The following is a 20,737-nucleotide window of genomic DNA, read 5'->3' on the forward strand; positions in this document are numbered from 1 at the left end:
CGCTCGGGGCATGCGGCGTCCGCCTCTGCGCAGCGGCCGCGGCCATGAGGCTGTGGGCGCGGAGCCGCCGCCCGGCGCCCGGCCCTTTGTTCCTCGGGGCCAGCGGCTGCCCGTCCTCTCCGCCCTCCTCTCTCCCCCGCCGCCCTTGATGGCAGGGGCGGTTTGAACCCGCCCGAAGGGAGGAGGAGCCGCCGTTCGCCGCCGCTGCCCAGAATGCGATGGGGAACTGCTGGGCGCAGTGGTGCTGCGGGCTCTTCTTCCGGAGGGAAGCCGGCCGGCTCCAGCGAGGCGGAGGGTAAGCAGGCAGCGCGGCTACCCCTTTCCCCTCCCCGGGGCGGGGAGGTGCTGAAGCCCGCCCGGCTCCGCCTTCCGTCTTCCCACTCCTCGGCGGGAGGTGAGGCGAGGCGGTCGGCCCCTGAGGCGGCCGGCCCTTGAGGCGGCGGCTTCGACTGCGGGACGAGGGTTGCCTTGGGGTGGGCGGGGGACTGAGGAGGCCGGGGAGCCGTGGCGCTGCCCGGTGGGGTGGGTCGGGGGGTGGGGAGGCCGGGGGGCCGTTGGGGTGCCCGGTGAGGTGGGTCGGGGGGTGAGGAGGCTGGTGGGGTGGATGAGGAGACTGGGGGGCCATTGCGGTGCCTGGTGGGGTGGGGCAGGGGGTGAGGTGGGCAACTGGCACCTCAGGCAGGGCGTGGGTACACCGGTCTGCAGGCTGTCCCTTCGCCCCCTCCCCGTAGGGCGGGCAGGTTGAAGAGGGGAGAGAGAAAGAAAACGTGTGTATAGCGTCTGCCTTGACAGCTCGAGCTGATGAAATGCCGTTGAAAGGCTGCTCGGCGTTGTGTGTTTGGAGGGTTGATGGTAACACGCTTCCAGGGATGGCTTGGGTGAACCGGCTGCGGGGATGTTCATACTCCTTTAGCCCTCTTCCAGGGTTGTTTTTCTGGAAGAAGTGGCTTAGAAGGGTTTTTCATGTCAGTTGCCCAAATCTGTGCAGGCTACCATGTTTGTGTGAAGGTGGAGAAACACCATATTTTCTGGAATATGATCAGTCAGAGGCAGAGACTGTTGGGATAAAGAGGGACTATTACAGAAGGTCAGGAGCAGAATGGTTCAAATAAACTTTCGTATATCTTGTAAATGTGTAATCTGCATTTTGTTCTGCAACAACCAGCCTATGGAAAAGTAGTGTACAAATGGGAATGATACACCACCTATACAAGAACTTGGTTTTCTTCCATATAATTACCAATATTTGATACTTACAGATCTTGCTTTGGACTGATGTATTAGGACTGAAATCATCCTAGATGGATACGCTGAGCATTTTACATGTTGCAAACTCATAGCCTTTTATTTCACATCAGCTCTAGCAGGCAAGTCTGCTTGTCCCAACCAAAGACCTTTTAGGAATATTTTTCAGAGAAATGGGGGAAAGTCCAGGACAGTGTGTGTGTATGACATCTGCTTGTATTCTTAAGACTCTCTAGCAGAGGGTATGAGAACATCTGAAATGCCTTGACAGCTGGCACTTAAATATCCATTTCTTGTGCTGTATCCTGAGAAAAATGGGTAATACTTGAAAGGTCTTTGCTTAGCATGTGTTTTTTGCTGAGTCTTCACTCATAGGATAATACCCATTTTTTTAGCAGTCGGTGGGGGAGTGAAAATTAGTCTCCAGTAACATGTACTTACCCTCTGAATTTCCTTTGGTTGTGGGGTCTCTTTGGTCTTCTATTCCACCCCCCACCCCCCGACTGCTTATAAGTCAGTTAAGAGCACTGGATAGGTGCCAGAATCCAAAAAGGCACAAGATAGTCTTGGCTATAACAGCAAATTCTAAACACATGGTTGTCTTTCTGTCTGGTCTAAAGTGACTATTACCTCTCTTTTTTTGTTTGGTTGGCTTTTTCCCCCTTGTATTCTTCTGTTCTTGTATGTTTGCAAAAAATTTGTTATCCTTTTGTATATTAAGTGGTGTTTGCCTGTCATCTGTTCTAGTACTTGGTTTTGGTGGATGTTGGATTTGGGAAGTATAGTTTGTTAGCTTCTTGCCACACCATCTCATAGTCTCCAACTTGTTTTTTTAGCAGACAGTTGCTGAAGTTAGGGGCTTATTGGCTAAAGGGAGAAATGAAGCAGCAAAACCTCCTTTAGTGTTGTATAAGTTTTTGACTTTCTGTAAAAACACAAACTTCCAGTGGTAATTTTTTATTATTTTTTTAATGAAGTGTCCTTATACTTCAGCTGAAATAGTTTTGCTCAAAGTACTACAAGCTGCAGGAATAACTAGAAAGTAGGTCATAGCTAATTTGTCGCTAAATTCAACCATAAGAATTCCTCTGGACTCCTAGAGGAGTGTTTAAAAGAAGAAAAAAACCTGAATAAACCACAAACAAACAAAAAAAGAAAAAATGAATTTAATTTGTCTCTGGGTTATTTGCTTGGTTAGTTTGGGAGGGGTTATCATGTAGCAAAACTGAAACAATGCTTTTTGTCACTGGTGTCGGAAAAGTAATTTTAATTCATGCCCTGGTTTTAATAGATTAAAAGTTCATTTTTAGTGACTTCTTTCTCACACATAGTCTGTATAAGTTGATTGGGTTTTTATAAAGTTAAAGATGATGACATGACTTTGCATAAAAGGAGAATAAAGCATATATATGTATGGAGTGCTGAAAAGTTAGTCTTTGACAGCTTTAGATCTTTGAAGATGGATCTGGCAGTTTTTAGAAAGTCTTGTGGCCTATTAGCTGAACTGTTTTCTCTAGTACCTGTCAAACCTAAAAGTTTCTCAAGCCTGTTTTAGAAGATAATGAAACACTAGGGCTTAAAAGAGGATAATAACAGCTGTAAGCATTTTAATAGGTTACTATTTTATTTCAATTGAAGTTGTTGTGTATGGGGGTGAAGTTGATGAGTCTTCCATTTCTGTTGCTAATTACCTCAGTCTTCCATAGTTGCTCTGGTAATTAGGGGCTCAAACTTTGGCACTGAACTAGGTCTACTGTTACTGAGTCCCTGTCCAGCAGATGGGAGAAAGCGTAGATCTTCCTTGAAATATTGTTGCTATTGGGCTATTTGTAATTACATTTAGTAGGCTTGCACTGCATTGTCTTAGTTTTCTGTAAGCTCACTCACTGTTCAATTCTTGCAACTAATCTGACTGCAGCTCGCGTGTTTGTAAAGTTGAGCGTGACTTAGTTAGCACGTGATGCTATAACTGAAATTATGCTTTTGTTAACAACATATAGCCCTGAAACAATTTCCTGTAACAGTTTTATTGAATTAGATTCTTAATAGTATTGGCTCCTGCACACCAAAATGTTACTATGAAATTACTTTTAAGTGTTTGTGCCACATGTCCCAGTTATACTTGCAATGTAGTGCATGAATTAAAGTGGCCTTTCATCCCTGGTTTCATAGCAATGAGTCAACTGGAAACCGTTCTGTAGTGGCAGCTGTGCACTGCAAGGTACGCTGCTGTACAGAAGGAAAGGTTGTGCAACAAGTTGCCATGGGAGACGTATCATAACTGACTTCCATAGAAAAATATTTCAGGCTTTGGCTGGTGTGTTGCTTTTAGCATAGTAGAAGTCTGTGTTCATTGCAAGTACAGAATGATCTTCTGTACAAGCATAGAGATGCCTGACGTGCTGGCTATACTCCTGATATCAGCCAGCACTTGCAACTGAAAACTCTGGTTTTTAAAATAGTTCAATGAAATGGATGTTGTACTGAAACACCAGTATACATTTGATTATTCTTTTGGGTGATAGCCAAACCTCTTCCACTGGGTAAAAAGGTATTCAGGTAACTTAATACTGTGGGTTTTTTTTTTATAGAGGACAGTGTTAAGATGAACAATCTCACAGGAGAGACTGATATCCTGTATAAAATTACAGACTGGAAATACTGTTTTTGTAGTTGAAAAGTATTGTCGTGACCTCTTCGTAGATGTTTTTCTCTGAGGTTCAACCTTCTAGCAGTGCCTAGTGTCAAGAACAAATGTATTGATGTTGTACAAGATACTATGCTAGTAAAGAGTTAAGTGCCGTGATGAGCAACGCTGTTTTCAGGAATTGCTTGAAATAATGTCTTTCAAAAAAAATGTATTAAAGGTATTGCAGAACACTCTAAATGTCTGTAAAAGTCAAGTCCAGCATCCTGGTAAGTGATTTCTTCTCACTTCAGGGTGTTTGTTGTTTCTCCAGTTCTGTATAAGATGTTTACACAGTTTCACCTCTTTCCGCTGTGGCAGCGATGCAGAGCACAGGTTAACAAGTAAATGTGTTTAATACATGAAGATTTTATGCTTATTTTATACATACTTAACATATTTCAAAAACTATTTAAAGTTGTCGGGCTTGTTTTCCTTCTGTTGTGAATTGAAGACTATTCTGTAGTGTAATTGTAGACTTACTTTTCCAGATCAAAGTATTTTAGAACATGTTCAACAGGAGAACACTTCACTATAGAGGTGAGTGCTTCCATTTCTAGTGATTTCAAAAAAGAAAAAGTGGAAAAGCTGAAATCCTGCAATGCCTTTAACAATTTTTGCAGTTTATCTGCACTGACATACTCTGGGTTATTTCAGACTAAATGAATGCTGCACTGGGTGGCAAGATAGTGGTTCTTACAGTACCTCGGAACATTAATATGTCACCTAGCTTTAATCTATTATTTGGGAAGAAGAGAAGTATCTGTTATGTTCTGATACTCAGCACTAGAGAATTCTGAAGTCTGCCTATTGCATCTTTCATCACTGCTGTGTTGGGAGTGATTTTTCTGTTGGTATAAGTACAGGACATCTAGTCATGAGTCTGACTTCACAAAAAGCTAGAATCTGATGAGGTTACTTTATAGTTAGTGATGTGTGTAGTCCACCTTGCTCACTACAGCAGTACATTCTTGTCCACCAAATACCCTTTTTGCCAAGGGTAGTGTAAGGTTAATTTGTGTAAGTTAAGATTCTCAGAATAACCTGGTTTACTTTTTTTGAGTGTTCCTTATGGTCTAAATGTCCTAGACTGTTCAGATTGCCCCTGTTACTGAGAATAACTTTAATAACTGTAATCACTGCTTTGGCTTTCAAGAAAGGGGGCAGATGTATATGGTAGGGGTGATATATTTTTTTTTACCTTTTTTTTTTTTTAGTGCACAACTTCCAGTTGTGTGGTATCTCCACAGCAGAAATATATGGTAGGGGAAATAAGGTTCTGTCCTCCTCCCAGATTGTTATTCATATTCTGCTTACAGCAATTAGTCGATAAGAAGTCTTGCTGTAGGTACTGACCTCCATGTTTGATGTATTTGCTACATGGAAGGTGTGTATTCAGTGAAAATAGTACAGAGAATTTCCATTTCCTTTGGGTTTTTTGTGATAGTTGAACTTCTGCTGGATGAGTTTGTGCCGCTTAGAATGCTCCATGTATTCTTACCCAGTTTGCATTGCTTTTGGCTTCCTATCATTAAGCTTTACATTGCCTTTATTGACCTTTAGTTTCTTATGTGCAGAGCTGGGAGGGGGGGTGGTTGTTGCTTGCTTTTTTTAGAATTCTGTGTAGAAAGTAACTCCATGTTTTCTGTAAGTTAAATACATCTTCAAAAACTCCTTAAGCATCATGATTGCTGTGTGAGGTAGAGGTTACAGGCACTATAACCCTTATATCTTCTATAGTTTTAAATTAAGTGGGTGCTTTGGTGTATGTCAGAGCCATACCATTGCTTCCACTGCTTGTATTATAATGCTTCAGATATGCAGAACTATTAGCAATCTCAGAAGCTAGTAAGATTTCATTTTTATTAGGGCCGTCACGTAAGTTGTAGTGAAATACATTAGTTTTTTACTTTTGACTCTTCTGCTTTTAGGGCAATGTAATGTTTAAGAAAAACTTTGGTAAGAAGATAGATCCTACTATAAAAGTAATACTGTCTCTAAAAGTAGGGGCCTTCATTAATGGTATTACAGTCCCAGTGGTGTTGTTGCAGTAGTGCTTTTACAAGGCAGATTAAATATGAAAATTGTATTTGCTGTATGTGTTTAGTGACTTGTTATATTGAATTATAAAGATTGTTTACTACTTTTTCTTTGCAGTTTGAGAACCTAGTGGAAAGTGATGAGGTAAGTACCTGGATTATAATGTGAAACCTGCTAGTACAACCCTTAAAAATGGTTGCAAGACCAGTATCTTCCTCCCACTATGTTACAGACTTAAATCACAGGGTTTTTTTTAATTTTAAGTTTTGCTTGGTCTAAGAATGAGTATTTAACACTTTGGGAGAGATGAAGACCTAAGAGAAGAGAAAACTACTTGGGGAGAGTATGGGAAGTAATCATTTCAGGAAGACAGCACTATGGACATTAGGAAGGCAAAAAGGAAAGAAGAAAAAGATGGGTGGTGGAAAATGTGTGTGGGGGGGGAAGACTTGAAGGAGAACTTGCTCCTGGTGTAACTCTTACATAGGATACAACAAATGCTCTCTGTTTGAAAACATTAATGGACCTGGGTTGCTTCGCTAAGGAAAGTTTTGGGAGTCCTCTGCCATTACAATTATGGGTAAACTGGCTGAATAGTACTTCAGAAAAATAGAAGTTGGCCTTAAAACTTTAGTCTTACAGATTTAATACAGGTTGATAAGGGGAGGACACCCCCCACGTTTTCAGTACGCTGCCCTGTATTTAAAAAATATGAGAACTAATAGTTTGATTCCTGAAATACACTGCTGGAATATTTATTTTTGGTTTGAAGTACTTATTTGTTTTAGTGACTCAGCCACAGTTGACTGCGTAACAAGATTTTTTTGAAATTCCAAGTTAAAACAAGCGATTTCCCCGTCCCTCCCTGCTCCCACCCCCAATTGTAAAACCAATATATGGGAGAAACTATTATTTCATATTGGTTTTTTCCCCCCATCTTAAGATTGACTTGACTGCTGAGATTCTCAAACACTGACTCGTTTTTTTGTTGTTTTTGTTTTTGGTTTTTTTTAAATTTAACAGGGGGATAGCCCAGGAAGCAGTCACAGGTAAGACTTCGAAATTCAGGACCTCTTCTTAGCTCTGTTCTCTCACTGTGACTTAAACTTTTCAGAGTTCCTGTCAAAACCCTCTCTGTCTTATTAGTCATCACGTACATGGGAAGAGTAGATGTCAAACTAACCTTCATGCTTAACCACATCAAAACAGTTTAGATGATAATGCACCATGCAAAAACTATATATGACACTTAAGACTCTTTGCAACATACTGTTTTTATTCTTGTTTCCAGAGTCTGTATTTAAAGTTACACAGGGTGTTAGTGCTACAACACCAGTGAATTTTTTGTGAACGTGTTAGCATTTATGTAAGCAGTAGAAACCTGGAGGCCTGCTCTATAGGAAACATACGAAGGCACCAAAGTGTACGTGTTGCTTGTCTAATTCTAGACATTTTGCATTATGTAAGTTTGACAGTTCCCAAAATGATGTTCCCTGTGAATGGTTCAAAAGAAGTGATATAGCAAACATTATAATAATGCTTTTGCAGTCTTGCTTGTTAGATACATATAAGTAGACATAAAGTAGATGACAGATGAAAGGGGAACAATTTACAATTAGGGGATTAAAAAGAAGTAAAAGAAAGTGAGATTTACACTGCAATGATATCAACTGTTCTATTGCAAGTAGTTCTGTTAGCAAATAATGTTTTGAAAATATACTTTATAGAAAGAGACAAAAAATGCTTTGTAAGAGTAAGGAGAGACAGTGTTGTCTTGAGTAAACTGGAACTTTGGAACTCTGTTCTTGGGAGGAGCTGGCCAAAAGCACCCCTTGTTGAATTTGCATTAAAGAGCCAGTCAAGAAAGACTGTATGGATATGTTTGTGCAACTTAAGGTTGTCATGCGTAAATAATAGATGGAGTGTTTTTGTGTTTCCCCCATACTTTTAGACCTCTGACTGAGGAAGAAATTGCTGACTTGAAAGACAGACATTATGACTCCATTGCTGAAAAGCAGAGAGCTGTTGATTTGAAACTTCAGTCAGAGGTAAGCAGTCACGATTGGATAGCTTTTCTGTTAAAGTAGTTTAGATCTCAATTACGAACGCAAGGAGATTCCATTTGCTTGAACGAAACAGTTGGAGTTCATCGGTATTTTTCAGTCTGCAAGATACACAAAGAGATTGCTGCGCAACTTAAGTTTGTATCTGAGATTGCTTCTTTTTAAATAGCCTCATAGTAAAAAATTGAGTGAATAGGCTGGCTTTCAAACTTGAGATCTGATAAATTGGAATTTTTTGTCAAAGACAAAATGGGGAGTATACTTGATTCAGCTTTACTTGTGCGCAGTTTTTTCCAGAGCTTTTCTTAAGAAAAAAAGCCCATAATTTGTCATTTTTAGTGCGTGTCAGCAGTTAATGGAATACTATGTGGAATACAATGTAGAAATTGAGAATGATTTTCAATAAAGTACCAATGAAATATGCAACTGAAAAGATTTAAGTCTTTCACTGTGCAGTTCATAATAAAATGCAACATGCATTTAAAGGGATTCGCTAGTAATGATGTTTATTCAATAGGGTAATGTTTAATTACCTACATTTATTGGGGTGTTTGGTGGGGGGGGAAGCTGTTAGATTCAGTTAATGAGGAAAAATGTTTTAGCTATAGTCTATTTTATTTTACTTTTATTTTCTAGTAGCTCTTCTTTTGTTTTATTGAACTTACGGCTTTATTCATAGGAAGATAGATAGGTTCTGCTTTTGTTAACCATTACTGTTTTGTTCATATACAGTTAGCCTTACAAGAGGAGAAGTTAAGAATAGAAGAGGAGGCTTTATATGCTGCACAACGTGAAGCAGCCAGGGCAGCAAAGCAGAAAAAGCTCTTGGAGGTGAGGGGAAAAAGACCCCAATATATATCAGAGCTTCTGTTCTGTTTCTATGTATGCAGACTTTCCTAATATCCTTTACATCTCAGGAAATGTAATGAGGAAATTGCTTTGGCTTGTAAATTCTAGCAGAGAAAGAAATACACAATTTTAAACTACAGCTGACTGGAGCAGCTGAAAATCGTCAGAATTGTTTGAAACTGCTTATGTCACCAAGTATAGATTTTGAATGAGATGTATAATTTTCATCTATAATTAGCTTGACAGACTTCTTACATTATATAGTAGTTACCGATCTTTAATAGAAAGTGATCTGTGATGGGTTTCTAGTACCCACCCCCCCGAAATTAAGCACACTTTATGGCATTATGTAGATTTGTACAATGTACTTAATATATTTGTGCACTTAATTGTTCCTTATGTCTGTGGTTTGTGTTAACATGAAGATATGTATTTCCAAGTCATCTGAATTTGTTGACCCGGCTTTGAGCAGGAGGTTGGACTAGATGACCTTTTGAGGTCCCTTCCAACCTGAGTTGTTCTATCACTTTGTGATTTGTATGTGTAGTAGCCAAAGTCTAGTAATGACTTAACAGCAGTCTTTTTTTAATAACTCTGTGCCTACTTTCAGATGTCTGGTGTCCATTCTTTTGGAGCTTGGTTGAGCAAAACAAAAGCCACATTATGTTTTCCTGCTTTTTTGAAAACTGATGCTGTTCTGTATCCCGATAACGTTTGTTACTCATGGTTTGCATCTTGCAGTTTGAAGAGTTACATATCCGTGCATTTAATATTTTTGCCATCTTAATAAGCTATTAAAGCATGTGTTTTCACAACATCGACAAATTTCAGGTTGCCAAAGTGTGTATGTTAAAAAGAACATTTTCACTTTGTGCTATCTGTTCATCTGTAATGTGTGTGGCTGCAGTTGTAACGTGTTCAAGGAAATAGTCCACTAGGCATGTGATGTGTGTTGTGTTTGATTAGAAACAAATTTTCAGAAGTTAGGTTTTAGACAAATTGAAAAAGTCTGAAATCTACAATAAGTATAGGGGAGATGTTTAACCCTAATGTATTGTCTATGTTCAGAAGAGTGAATTGAAAATTGTTATTTCCAGCCTGATAGTAATGAGTGAGTGTTCATCTAACACTTGTTGTGAAGTATAGGTCTCATTTCACATTCTTCTTTCTATTCTCTTGTCGTTTGTTATGGGAGGGTTAATACTTTCTGATGGTTTTTGCCTGTAGCTTTTTTTTTAACACTTCTGGTCTATATGGAGTCAGCAGAAGTATTGTTTTATGGCGTTAACTGTTTTTTTTAGAAGTTCTGTGCAAGAAATGCTATTTTTCTTGTCCTTCAGTATTTTTAATCTGCACCTCTTTTAGTCGGGACCTAAGATAGAATGCGTTATAGAGATTTTAATTTCCTCCTCCCTTAAAATTAGTACCACTTACCTTCTTTACAAACAACTCCCCCCAAACCCCACAAAGATTATAAGGATTTCTAAGGGTGTGCTTTTTTTTATAGATACAGATCAAGCATTTAGCCTTTCTAAATAAACTAAAGCCTTTTTTGAATACACAGCTCACCTCTTTGCTGTTTGTGGGCAGAAGTCTTCTAAACGAGAAAAAATGGCTTTTCCATGGGAAGTATGGCATCCCTTTAAAACTAATTTGGCTTGCTAATGTTGCCCTACTAAATGTCAGGGTTTGTAAGAGAAGAGAATTTTAAAATGTGTATCCTGGAACCTACAGTGTTAAATATTTGTATGTGACCTGGCAAAATAGGTAGATAATTGAAATTGGTTATTATGTGGGTATATGAATCTTAAAAGAAAATTGTTGCATGTGTCAGTAATTGAATTTTACAGACTTGTTAACTATATTGGTACCAAATTTCTGTCTCTTTCTCCCTGCATACTTAAGTCGTCTTGCCTACAACCACTGTTACGTGGTATTTCTTTTACTTCTACGCTTCCCATTTCCTTATTGATTGCAATCTGCTTATTCTGATACTTATATAAATATCAGAGATGGAAAATGTGCCAAGAAACGGAGCCATCATCATCTTGGGATTAAAAAATACTAGCTTATCTGATGCATTTTTCTCACCAGCAAAGAGAGATTCTTAGATGAAGTTAAAGTTGACAGTAAAAAACTCTGGCTTATTTCCCCCTGCTTTTCTTTTGCAGGGACAGATCTGTTAAGACTGAGAATAGACTTTTCAGAAAATACAGTAGCTAGATACTAAAATGAACTGGTTCATTTTTATCTTAGTCTTTGTCATAATCAGGACAACACTCTTTCTAATGTCTCAGTTAAGGGAATGCTGGTGTACTGAGTGTATTGCTCTGAGTGATTGCATTCAGCTTTTTCAACAGTTTGCTTCTTTCCATAGCAACGTAGACAGCAAAGGATAACACAGAGAGCGCATGCTGCTAATAATGGAGAACATCAGAGGTAAGACACAATTTTATTAGTGATTATCGAAGACTGACTGTTTTTACTCCTATTCCTCATTCCCCCACACACCCCCCCAAAAAAATTCCACATTCTCCAAATGTAACATTGGCAGTATTTCTAAATTAGAGCTGTTATCATTTGTTGCAGTTTTTTCCACACCAAATAGTTACTGAATGCGAGCTGGTTACTGTTAATCTGCGAAATGAGAGGCTAGATTGCATTCATTCTGGTTTTCACTGTGGTTATTAGACTGATGCATACAAAACTGAACATACTGTCAGCTACTAAAGTATATACACATACACAATCTAGTGGTTTTGTATTAAAAAGATTTCTATATATAAAATCTCAACTAATATAAAAATATTTTTATTATTCGGAACCCTGTTTGAAATGCCCAGTAAAATACACACTAATCAAATGTGGAATTGAATGTTTATATAGTCTGCCTGTTTATTAATATTATTAATTTAATTCTCTTCAATCCCATGTTCTGTGTTCAGTGTTTGGGGGGAAGAAACACCTCACACACACACACACACAAAAAAAAATCCTATGGAATGGTATTTGAGTTTAGAGAAGGGTCTAAAATCAAACACCTATTTTTGAATGGAGGAGAAGTGGAATAGGAAGAATTTTCAGTTAGGGAAGTACAGATAGAAAAGGAGCTGTGAAAACTGAGGTTTTATGGTATGAGTAGGAACTAGCCATATTTTAGAAATGAAGGACTGCAGTAGCAGGATTTGAATTCTTAGTTAAAAAAGGAATTGAAATGAAGGAGGCATTTTATAAAGTGAAAAAGTATGAAGGGAAGAGTTGTTTTGTTACAGAAGTTCATTAATCTCTTAACTGAAAATATTACTAAAAATTGAGCAGCTCAGACTGGGAGAGGAGGTGAGTAGGAATGCAAAGGCATTTTGTAGATAATTTCATAAAAGCTTTAAGTTTACGATTTATGTGCTTTGTAGCATAAAACTGGGGGGCATGTGGATTAATGTATCTTTTATGGCATCCCTAGGGGTTTATAATGCTAAAAAAACATGCATTGTTCTTACAGCTCTGTGGCAGAGGAAGATTTTGATTCTTTCTTAAGAAATACAAAATTCCATTATGAAGCTTTCCGAAGTAGTAGTAAGTCTTTCTTTTCTTATGCATGTCTTTAAAGGTTAAGTGAGTCTGAGGAGCACAGGGTGCTTTTTTTCTAGGTGAACATTATTTATTTATTTTTATATATATACATACTTACATATATAGAATGTGTATATGTATATTTGTATTAAAAAATCTCATAGAAACTTCTTTTTCTCTCTAATACCTGATGCTTCAACTGTTTGAATGGCTGTAGCACAAGTTGCATATGCTGTGTTTTTCCAGTTGTCAAAAGCAAGTTCTGTAAGCAAATAAGTCCTGTGCATGGATTTTATTTTACTTACGTTTTCCAGCCATCTTTGTGCAGGCAATGTCAATGCTGTGAACTTTTCTTGTAAAACCACACTGTGTATCAAAGATGTGAATGCATGTATATAGTTTTTTGAAATAGTCTCAGCAAAATAATTAGTCATACTAATGTTTAATTTTTTTCTAATGAAGTGCAAGAGAGGATACTAACAGTTTAGAGAAAAATAATTTTAAACATATATCCCTAGGGAATTTGTGACAGTATGTGATAGTCACTGAGAAGCTGGAGGGCTGATGGTAATTCTTGGGAAACACTGCCTGTAACTTGGTGGTTTTTGAGGGGGAGGTTTGGTGTTTGGTTTGTGTTTGTTGTTTTTTCTTTTAAGTCTTCACATAAGTCCAGCTCACAGCTTATTAAATTGCCCTATAGTTTTCATTAGGCAGTATTGCTAAATGTCCTCTTGTAATATCTTAGTGATGTTGACTATTAAAAAGCTGCTGTATGCTCTTTGAAGTGATGGATGGGGTGCTTTTCCAAATGTTCCTGAGGCTTGAAGGCCACAAAGCACAAAAAAACTTTTGAAAGTTTAGTTTTTCATATTGAACCTTAAATTCAAGTATGTTTAAAAATTAAAAAAAAAAAAATTTTTATATGTAGGACTTTCATCTGATGCTACAGTGCTGACGCCCAACACAGAAAGCAGTTGTGACTTAATGACCAAAACAAAATCTATGAGTGGAAATGATGACAGCACTTCATTAGATTTAGAGTGGGAAGATGAAGAAGGTATTTATGTTACCATTCAGTTTCATTCTTAATTTACAAGTTTAAAAGGCTGACTGTTCTAATTATGTCAATTTGTAGTTTGCAAAAGGGAAGGTGTATTAAAACTTAATTCTGATGCAATTTCTGTTAAATATGTAATGCTTAAATTGTAAATTACTTTTACCTAGAAAATTGCATATTTTGATAAATGTGGTTATCTAATAATTGAATTAATTTCCTTGGATCCTTCAGTAAACTGTCTTTTCCTGCATTTTGAGGAACTGACTTGTAAACTCACAACTAATCGTAAAGAAATGCTGCCCTCTTGTGAGCCAGTAGCAGAAGGAACAGCTTGTTCTTTGTTTTAAATGTGGAAGCTGGTCAGGAGTAAAGTATTTTGGGAAGTATTGTTTCTTTAAACCCTAATTACTTTTATTGTAACTTCTACGGGAAACTTAGGTCTGTTCCAGATGAGTATCCCAGCTATTCTGGTTGCTGCTGCTGTTTGTTGTAGATCTTTTCTGTTCTCTTTAGTAAATCAGCAAAAGCTCTTGTCTTAGTTTCAAAAGAAATGAAAAAATCTGAGACCTTGACTCTTGAAAAGCTCATAAAAATAACCCAGAATTTCTTTTAGCCAATACATAGCAAATATTTTTTTTTTCTTTAGTAGGCTGGCTTTTGACAATCTGTGTGCACTTTAAAAGTTCAGCACTGTCAAGAGCACTAAAATGTTTAATTCAGAAACTTGTTGTGAAATACTTAACTTTGACAGGTTTACCCAGAAATACCCAGCATCTTTTTTTAGCTAGGGTGTGCAAGAGCTATTAGTGTTCTAGAGGAACTGAAGCTAGGGCAGGGTCACGTATGTTGAAGTGCACTGGATTTTATGTTTAGAGCAATTAGCACCAGTGCAGAACAGCCTTCTGGGAACTCTATTCTACGCCATGCTTAAGAAATGCAACAATTGCATTCTTTGCTTTTTTTTTACAGATTGAATTGTTCTTCCACTCTTAGGTGTTAGCTTAAGTTACTTTCTAAGTAACTATTGAAAACCAGATGAGAGCAAGGTTCAGTCTTTACCAGGCATACCTGCATGCAAAAGTATCTTGTTTGTTTGACAGGTTGAGGGTCTTGTTACATATGGTCTTGTATTATCCTCACTGTTGGGAAATTTAATTCTGTATATAGAATTAACAATCTGATGTTTGCTCTTCATTGTTCTCTTATCACTGTCACACTGTAAGTATTTATCTAGTTTAGAGGTAACTGAATAGTAAGTGCTGAGAAGTGCCAAAAACTGCCTAAAACCAGAACAACATTACTGCATTGCTCCATTTCGGATTCCTACTAGCCTGTGCTCTACAGAGTAATTATTTTTGAGAGCTAGTCGTTGTGATGGTAGCGCATCTCTTCTGCTCAAGATTTGAGGTTACTAGGAAGAAGAGATGGTGTGATAACCCATGGAGGATTGCGTATGCTTGAGAAAGTGACTTGTTTTCATGGCTGCAAAGGAAGGAATGTGGTTACTTGAAAGAAGCACTAGTCAATATTGCAAGGACTTTGAGTAGTTTTTAGCATGTTCTTGGTAGATCTTAAGTTTATTACAGCCATCTCCCTGAAGGGGTTGACTGCTTGCTGGGGATAAGAAGTTTAGTTACTGTGTGTGCTGTCAAAATCTACTGTGGAGACTGGACAGATCCAAAAAAGTAAGTGTGTGTGTGTGTTTGGTGAACTGGGATATTAATTTATGGTCTAGTCACACATTTTTATTGTTAATAGACAAAGTTGTATGGGGGCTGAACACAGAGTAGAGAAGGACCAGTGTTTTGAAAGGATATTAGCCTTTAAAAAAACAACTCAGAATAGTAACAAAAGATGACATTGCTTGACTGAAAAGTTGCTGGATTAGGAGGTTCTGAACAGGGAATAATGCCTAGATCTTGAATTAGGCATGATTATGTACTACTAATAGTAGTATATAATGGCTGTGTAATGGTAGTACTGAAATGGGGTTGTGGACTGGAGCAGTCTGAGCACAGCAGATGCCTAGTTTGTGCCCTGCAATGCTATAGTTTTATAAAGAGCATTATACAGAAAGACAAAGGTTGTGAAGAGAAACTGGAAACAGTAACTTTCCTGGATTAAACAGATTTTTTTTTTATACAGTGATTCTATTTTCATTCTTTGGTGTCACGTTCAAGTAATAGACAAGGGCCTTGTAGCACTAATATTGTATTGGTGTTTTCAGCAGTGTATCTTGAGATGGGCAGCAGCTTCAAGTGAGCCGTTGGTACCAAAGGAATAATTCTGTTGAAAATCGTGATGTTTTGAAAGGTCCATGAACCATTAACATACAATCTATCAATTGAGTCTGAGGAAGGGAACAATTTACCTTTTAAGTATTTTTTTCCTGTGAAGCCTCCCCCCTACAAGAGTTGTGTGTTTCATTTGTAATATGTAACTTTTTAATTATAATTAACTAGTTAGCTAGTTCTCCAAGTTTAGAAGGGGAGTTTATTTAAGAATGTACAAGGAGTCCAGTGAATAAGAAGAGTATTGTAAATCCTCTCCTTTAGCCTTTCCAGTGGCGTGGGAGGGTTTTGATACACCATGAGAAAGTCTGATTACTGACAAAATAAATGGCATCTCTGCTGTTGTGCAGTTTTCTGACCCGTATTTTGCCTTATTTTGTGTGAAATGAATGACGCCTTTTTGAAATAAACTAAAGACCTTTCCTAAACAAATGCACCCAATATCTAGCTAAATTTTAGCTGCTGTTTAAAATGTTTCACGTGCTTGTCAGTAAGTTACAGGAATGTTGCAGGATTGTCCAGACATTTAGCTTTTCTGGAAGTAGCACAGTACCAAAAATCTTCCGCTATTTACGTGCCCATAATGTAGGGCAGCAGGCTGCATATATAGGAGAAATAAACACTGCTAGTAAGTTGTTTCACTAGGTTGTCTTCATTAGAACTCTGTAAAACATCATCACTGTCTGTTGTGTTCATCTGGGCCAAAACTGACTGCAAAGTATGTATTTCATGTGAACAGCAGCACCAGAGAAAGTACGGTGATGCTCAGGAGTGGAATTACGAGAGTCTTGATCTCTAAAGGATTCTTGCTGTTTCTTCTGATGTTCTAACACAAACGTGAAGGTACTTCCCTCAAAATTACGTCTGTCCTTAAAAACATGTCTTAAATCACAGGCATAAACAGATTGATTCCAATGAGAGAACGCTCCAAAACAGAAGAAGATATACTGCGGGCGGCACTGAAATGTAATAGCAAGAAGACGGGAAGTAATCCAGCTTCAGCCTCTGACGATTCTAATGGATTGGAGTGGGAGAATGACTTTGTTAGTGCTGAAATGGATGACAATGGCAATTCAGAATATGCCGGATTTGTAAATCCTGTACTAGATTTGTCTGCATCAGATGTAAGGATATCCGATTCTGATCGTCAAGACAGATAGTGAAACTGTGTGGCCCTTGTTTATGACCAAATGTTGGAAAGTGAAATAGAATGTACAAAGCCAATTTGCTCTTTTATAATGTTGGTTCCCTTTTTCTTATTAATTGATCAGCAAGGAATGGGAATGACTTGCTCTCTGAATTAATTCAGAATTAAGTGCAATTTTATTGTCTACCTTCTAAACTTTTATGAAAACTGGGGTGATTTTATTGTGTATATTTCTGGGTATCTGGATTTAATATAAAGTTATCTGCACTAATTTAAGCTTCATAGCTTGACATGTCTATATTTTAATGAGCTTTTTTTTTTTCCTGGATGATGTTTCTACTGGTTTTGTTTTTAAAATTCATCACTGGCCTAACGTTTATCTCAGAAACAGTCTTATACAATTTATCTAATACTTGAATATAGGAAAATAATTTTAAAAAAACTTCATTTCTGATATGTGCTTTTTGACTCATTCTGTGGCTATTTAGAGGGTGTACTTAGCCAGCTGCAAAACAAATTTCATACATGGTAAATTGCACGTTTTCCCTGTCTAGTTTACAGTCTTCCTAGTTTTGTGTTGTCCTTTTTGTTTGTTTTTATTGCTTTATGCTAAGCACAGTTAACCTCAACAAACAGTACAAATCATCAGGTTAGGTAAGATGTCTTGTTTAACATGCCAGACTTAGTAAGTGTGTGCTATATAGAAAACCAACTATAAAGATTTTTTTATGTGTCAAACTCTAATTTTTAACCAGTATCTAGTGGAGAACTGGGAGGACCAAAGTCTTGATTTCTCTGCCCCCCCCCCCCAGACAGACCAACATCTGTTACTACACGGTCCTTAAAATTCTTTAGTTGTGGAAAACTTAAGATTCAACTTAACTGGAACAATTACTGAAAAGAACATTCTCTGAGCAAGCTGGGGGAGGGATGATTGCTCTGCTGTTGGGGTGGGAAGAACAAGTACCTAAAGACTGAATTTCTATATCTGCATTTTTAAAAGGAAAAAAAAAAAAGTTCAGGTTACAAAACAGTGTGTTTTAGTGCTCTAGCTTTCCTGTGCCTCTAAACTGGATGGGTAATACTGCTAATACAAACTGAAATTCAAGGAGGTGTTCAGTTACTACAGATCTGGTGTAATGTATTGTGTGGTCTCCCCCGATACTTAATGTAAGTTATACTTCAAAAAGAAAAAAAAGGGAAAAAAGCTCATTGAAGAGAATGTGCAAAACACTTGTAGATCTCAAGCTTTCCCCAAAGTTTCAGTAAAGCCATGCTACTCTACTGTTATTTTGTGTAGCCGTCTTGTTTTTCCTTGAACAAAGGGGCAAGGGCTCTAACTTCATTGTGGAGTAGAAGCAACATGCTGTGTTAAGCAGTAAATATGCATCATTGGAAGACCAGGTCTTCCAATTTGTCAGTGAAAGCTGTGTCGCTGTTTTAGATCATCTGAGCCTATGTATAATATTAGGGTCACTAGAGTGTGGTCCTTTTCATGATAACTTGAACAAAAATACTGCACACTTGGATTAAGTATGTACAAATATTAACACTACTGAACAGCTAAATCTTGTTGATAACATTCCATTTAATTTAAACCATAGCTATGTCATTGAAAATATTTTAATGTAATTATCTACATTTGCAATGCCTGTAATCTTTAAAAATTTGTACACATCAAATGTATATTTTTGGTTTGGCATAAGCTACTACTGTGTAACTTCTCCTGAACATTTATTTGTATAATATATTCCTATGGAAACAAAGGCAACTTTCTCAACATGTAAATAACAAGTTTTTTACCTGCTGAAACCATAACTTTACCCTGCAGTAGTCACTACTTTTCCTGACGAGTGAACATGACGTTTATTTGTCCTGACCATGCTTGGAGGAAGTAAACTAGCTGATATTCCTGCTTGTAGAATGGACAAGCACTTGGGAAAAAGGAAGCTAGCTCCAGCTGAAGGCTTTTACCGTGATGAGCATGTTCTGTAGCCATGGTTAATAGCATTCCGCTTTTCAAGAGTTCAGTGCACCACCACACTGAGCGACTTGAGAAATTTTGGTCAATATTTGTGGAAATCTAAGAAACTGAAAGATTATACACATGTGAAAGAATTCAACAGTACTGGAAAATACGTATCTGTATAAATTTAGAAGTCATTAAAATTTTCAGTCAGTCTTAAGTTTTTGGCAGTTTAATCTGTTGCTGGTTTTGTGGCTGCTGTGCCATACATAGTGAAAGCAGCGTGTAAAGTTGAATTGTTAGAACATGACACAAAATTACCTATGTGTCAGCTAACTAAGGAAGATTTTAATAAATAATTAGCTGTGTCTTTAACTACTGAATTCCATAGCATCCCTTCTTGAGACCTGTCTACACAAGCTATGATAATGGAGGACTTGAGGAACTTGGAGCATGGAGCCCTTCTTCCATCAGTAATGAGTAGCTGTACCCTCTTACTTAAAGGTAAGATAATCTTCCTTGCGTAATGTGAAGATGGAAACTGCTCTCAGTCTGAGCTAGTGCCTAGCTGATTGTGCCTGTATATAGGAAATACAGTGTTTGTAACAAGAAACTATTATTTTTATATTCCAGGGAAGTGTTGTACTAAGTTGTTAACCTACCAGTTATACGTGTTTCTATGCTAAAGTTGAGCCACTGTCGAATAGAGATCATTTGATGTGACTATTTGGGCAATCTGGTCAGTTACTTGGTTAAGTATGAAATTGGTGTTTCAGCATTGTCTTCTAGTATTTCACTGTTGAGAGTACTAGGACAGCTAAGCCAAGCAAAAGCTTACAAAAAATGTTAGCTGCCTTTGTGTGTGTAGTATTTCTCACAATTAAGTTAGCAGTATATACTAACGGCAGCCTCAGGGTGGGTGGAGGTGGAAGCAGAATCTGTTTCTGGTGAACAAAGTATGCTCTAGTATGCCTGTACTGAAAGAATATCTTCAGTCGAGCTAATTTCTGCTAGTCAAGTCAACACAGCAATAGGATCCTCCTAGGAGGGGATTAATTTTTTAATGTGTTTTGGGGTTGATTCTTACCCCAGGTAAATACAGTTGGAGAAATGATTAGTGTTTGGAAGTGATTAAATTGCTGGGGTTTTTTACATTCCCAAGATTTTCTCCTGGTTCCTGGAGATGTGCCCAAGGAATGCTGTGCTCTGGATCTGTGGATATTTGTAGGGCCCTGCTGTACAGAATGAATAAAAAATCTGCTGAGATACAGCACTCGGCTCTGCAGACCAGACTGAAGACTTTTCTCTGGTAAGTGTTGTTTGTAGGTGCTTCCGTTTATATATTGCGCTTGAAAATCTGAGACGGGGGTTGTCACTTTTTCTTTAGAAAATATCCCAGGAAGTGTAAGCAATTAATAGGATCAGTGCCATAGGTTAATGCCCTACATGATGGAGCCAGTGAATAGAAATTGGGTAACAACGATATTTCTTAGTGGTAGTAATAGTAACCTGGTTTTTAAGCCCGAAGCAGTACAAAACAAGAACTTGTATGTAATCGGCAGGAAGAGAACTGTTTACTGGGAATGCAAAACTAATGCTCCCTCCTCCCTCACACAAAAGCCAAATTGGCGAATGTAAGAAATCCCATGCATTTTATATGAGAGACTGATTGCACGTAAAAGCTTTTATATGTAAGAGCTTGTTTCAGGTTATATTGGCATCTTGCTCTCTTATTCAAGACAGCTTGTATTTGCAGGCATGGCCACGCTGTCTAATTAAAGAGTAGGAAGACTTGGGTCAAGAGCCTATAAAAGCTGAGCAGC

At 37.9% G+C, this 20,737-nt stretch overlaps 1 protein-coding gene across 4 annotated transcripts; it reads left to right on the top strand.

Annotated features, from left to right (window-relative positions):
• The first annotated feature begins 29 nt into the window (after nucleotides 1-29).
• On the top strand, nucleotides 30-19,134 carry AP1AR (adaptor related protein complex 1 associated regulatory protein). Of its 4 annotated transcripts, none has more exons than XM_037393227.1 (10): nucleotides 33-295; nucleotides 4,423-4,471; nucleotides 6,089-6,115; nucleotides 6,995-7,020; nucleotides 7,923-8,019; nucleotides 8,767-8,865; nucleotides 11,261-11,322; nucleotides 12,383-12,456; nucleotides 13,382-13,510; nucleotides 16,696-19,134. In XM_037393227.1, the coding sequence occupies exons 1-10, from the start codon at nucleotides 219-221 to the stop codon at nucleotides 16,959-16,961; spliced, it is 906 nt and encodes a 301-aa protein (XP_037249124.1). In that variant the 5' UTR covers nucleotides 33-218; the 3' UTR covers nucleotides 16,962-19,134. The 4 variants fall into 4 exon arrangements, with proteins under 4 accessions (XP_037249131.1, XP_037249124.1, XP_037249115.1 ...); XM_037393207.1 differs by lacking the exon at nucleotides 33-295 and adding an exon at nucleotides 707-1,087; XM_037393234.1 differs by lacking the exon at nucleotides 8,767-8,865 and having other exon boundaries at nucleotides 30-295.
• The last annotated feature ends 1,603 nt before the right edge of the window (nucleotides 19,135-20,737 follow it).

Source organism: Falco rusticolus, chromosome 1, assembly GCF_015220075.1.
Source record: "Falco rusticolus isolate bFalRus1 chromosome 1, bFalRus1.pri, whole genome shotgun sequence".
Taxonomy (NCBI): Eukaryota; Metazoa; Chordata; class Aves; order Falconiformes; family Falconidae; genus Falco; species Falco rusticolus.

Bases quoted from the DNA above. Each gene is read 5' to 3' on its own strand.
- AP1AR (XM_037393207.1), top strand. From the start codon at position 807: ATGCCGTTGAAAGGCTGCTCGGCGTTGTGTGTTTGGAGGGTTGATGGT. The intron at 8,866-11,260 runs GTGAGGGGAAAA...TTCTTTCCATAG, and splicing joins AGCAGAAAAAGCTCTTGGAG to CAACGTAGACAGCAAAGGAT. The intron at 12,457-13,381 runs GTAAGTCTTTCT...TTTTATATGTAG, and splicing joins TGAAGCTTTCCGAAGTAGTA to GACTTTCATCTGATGCTACA.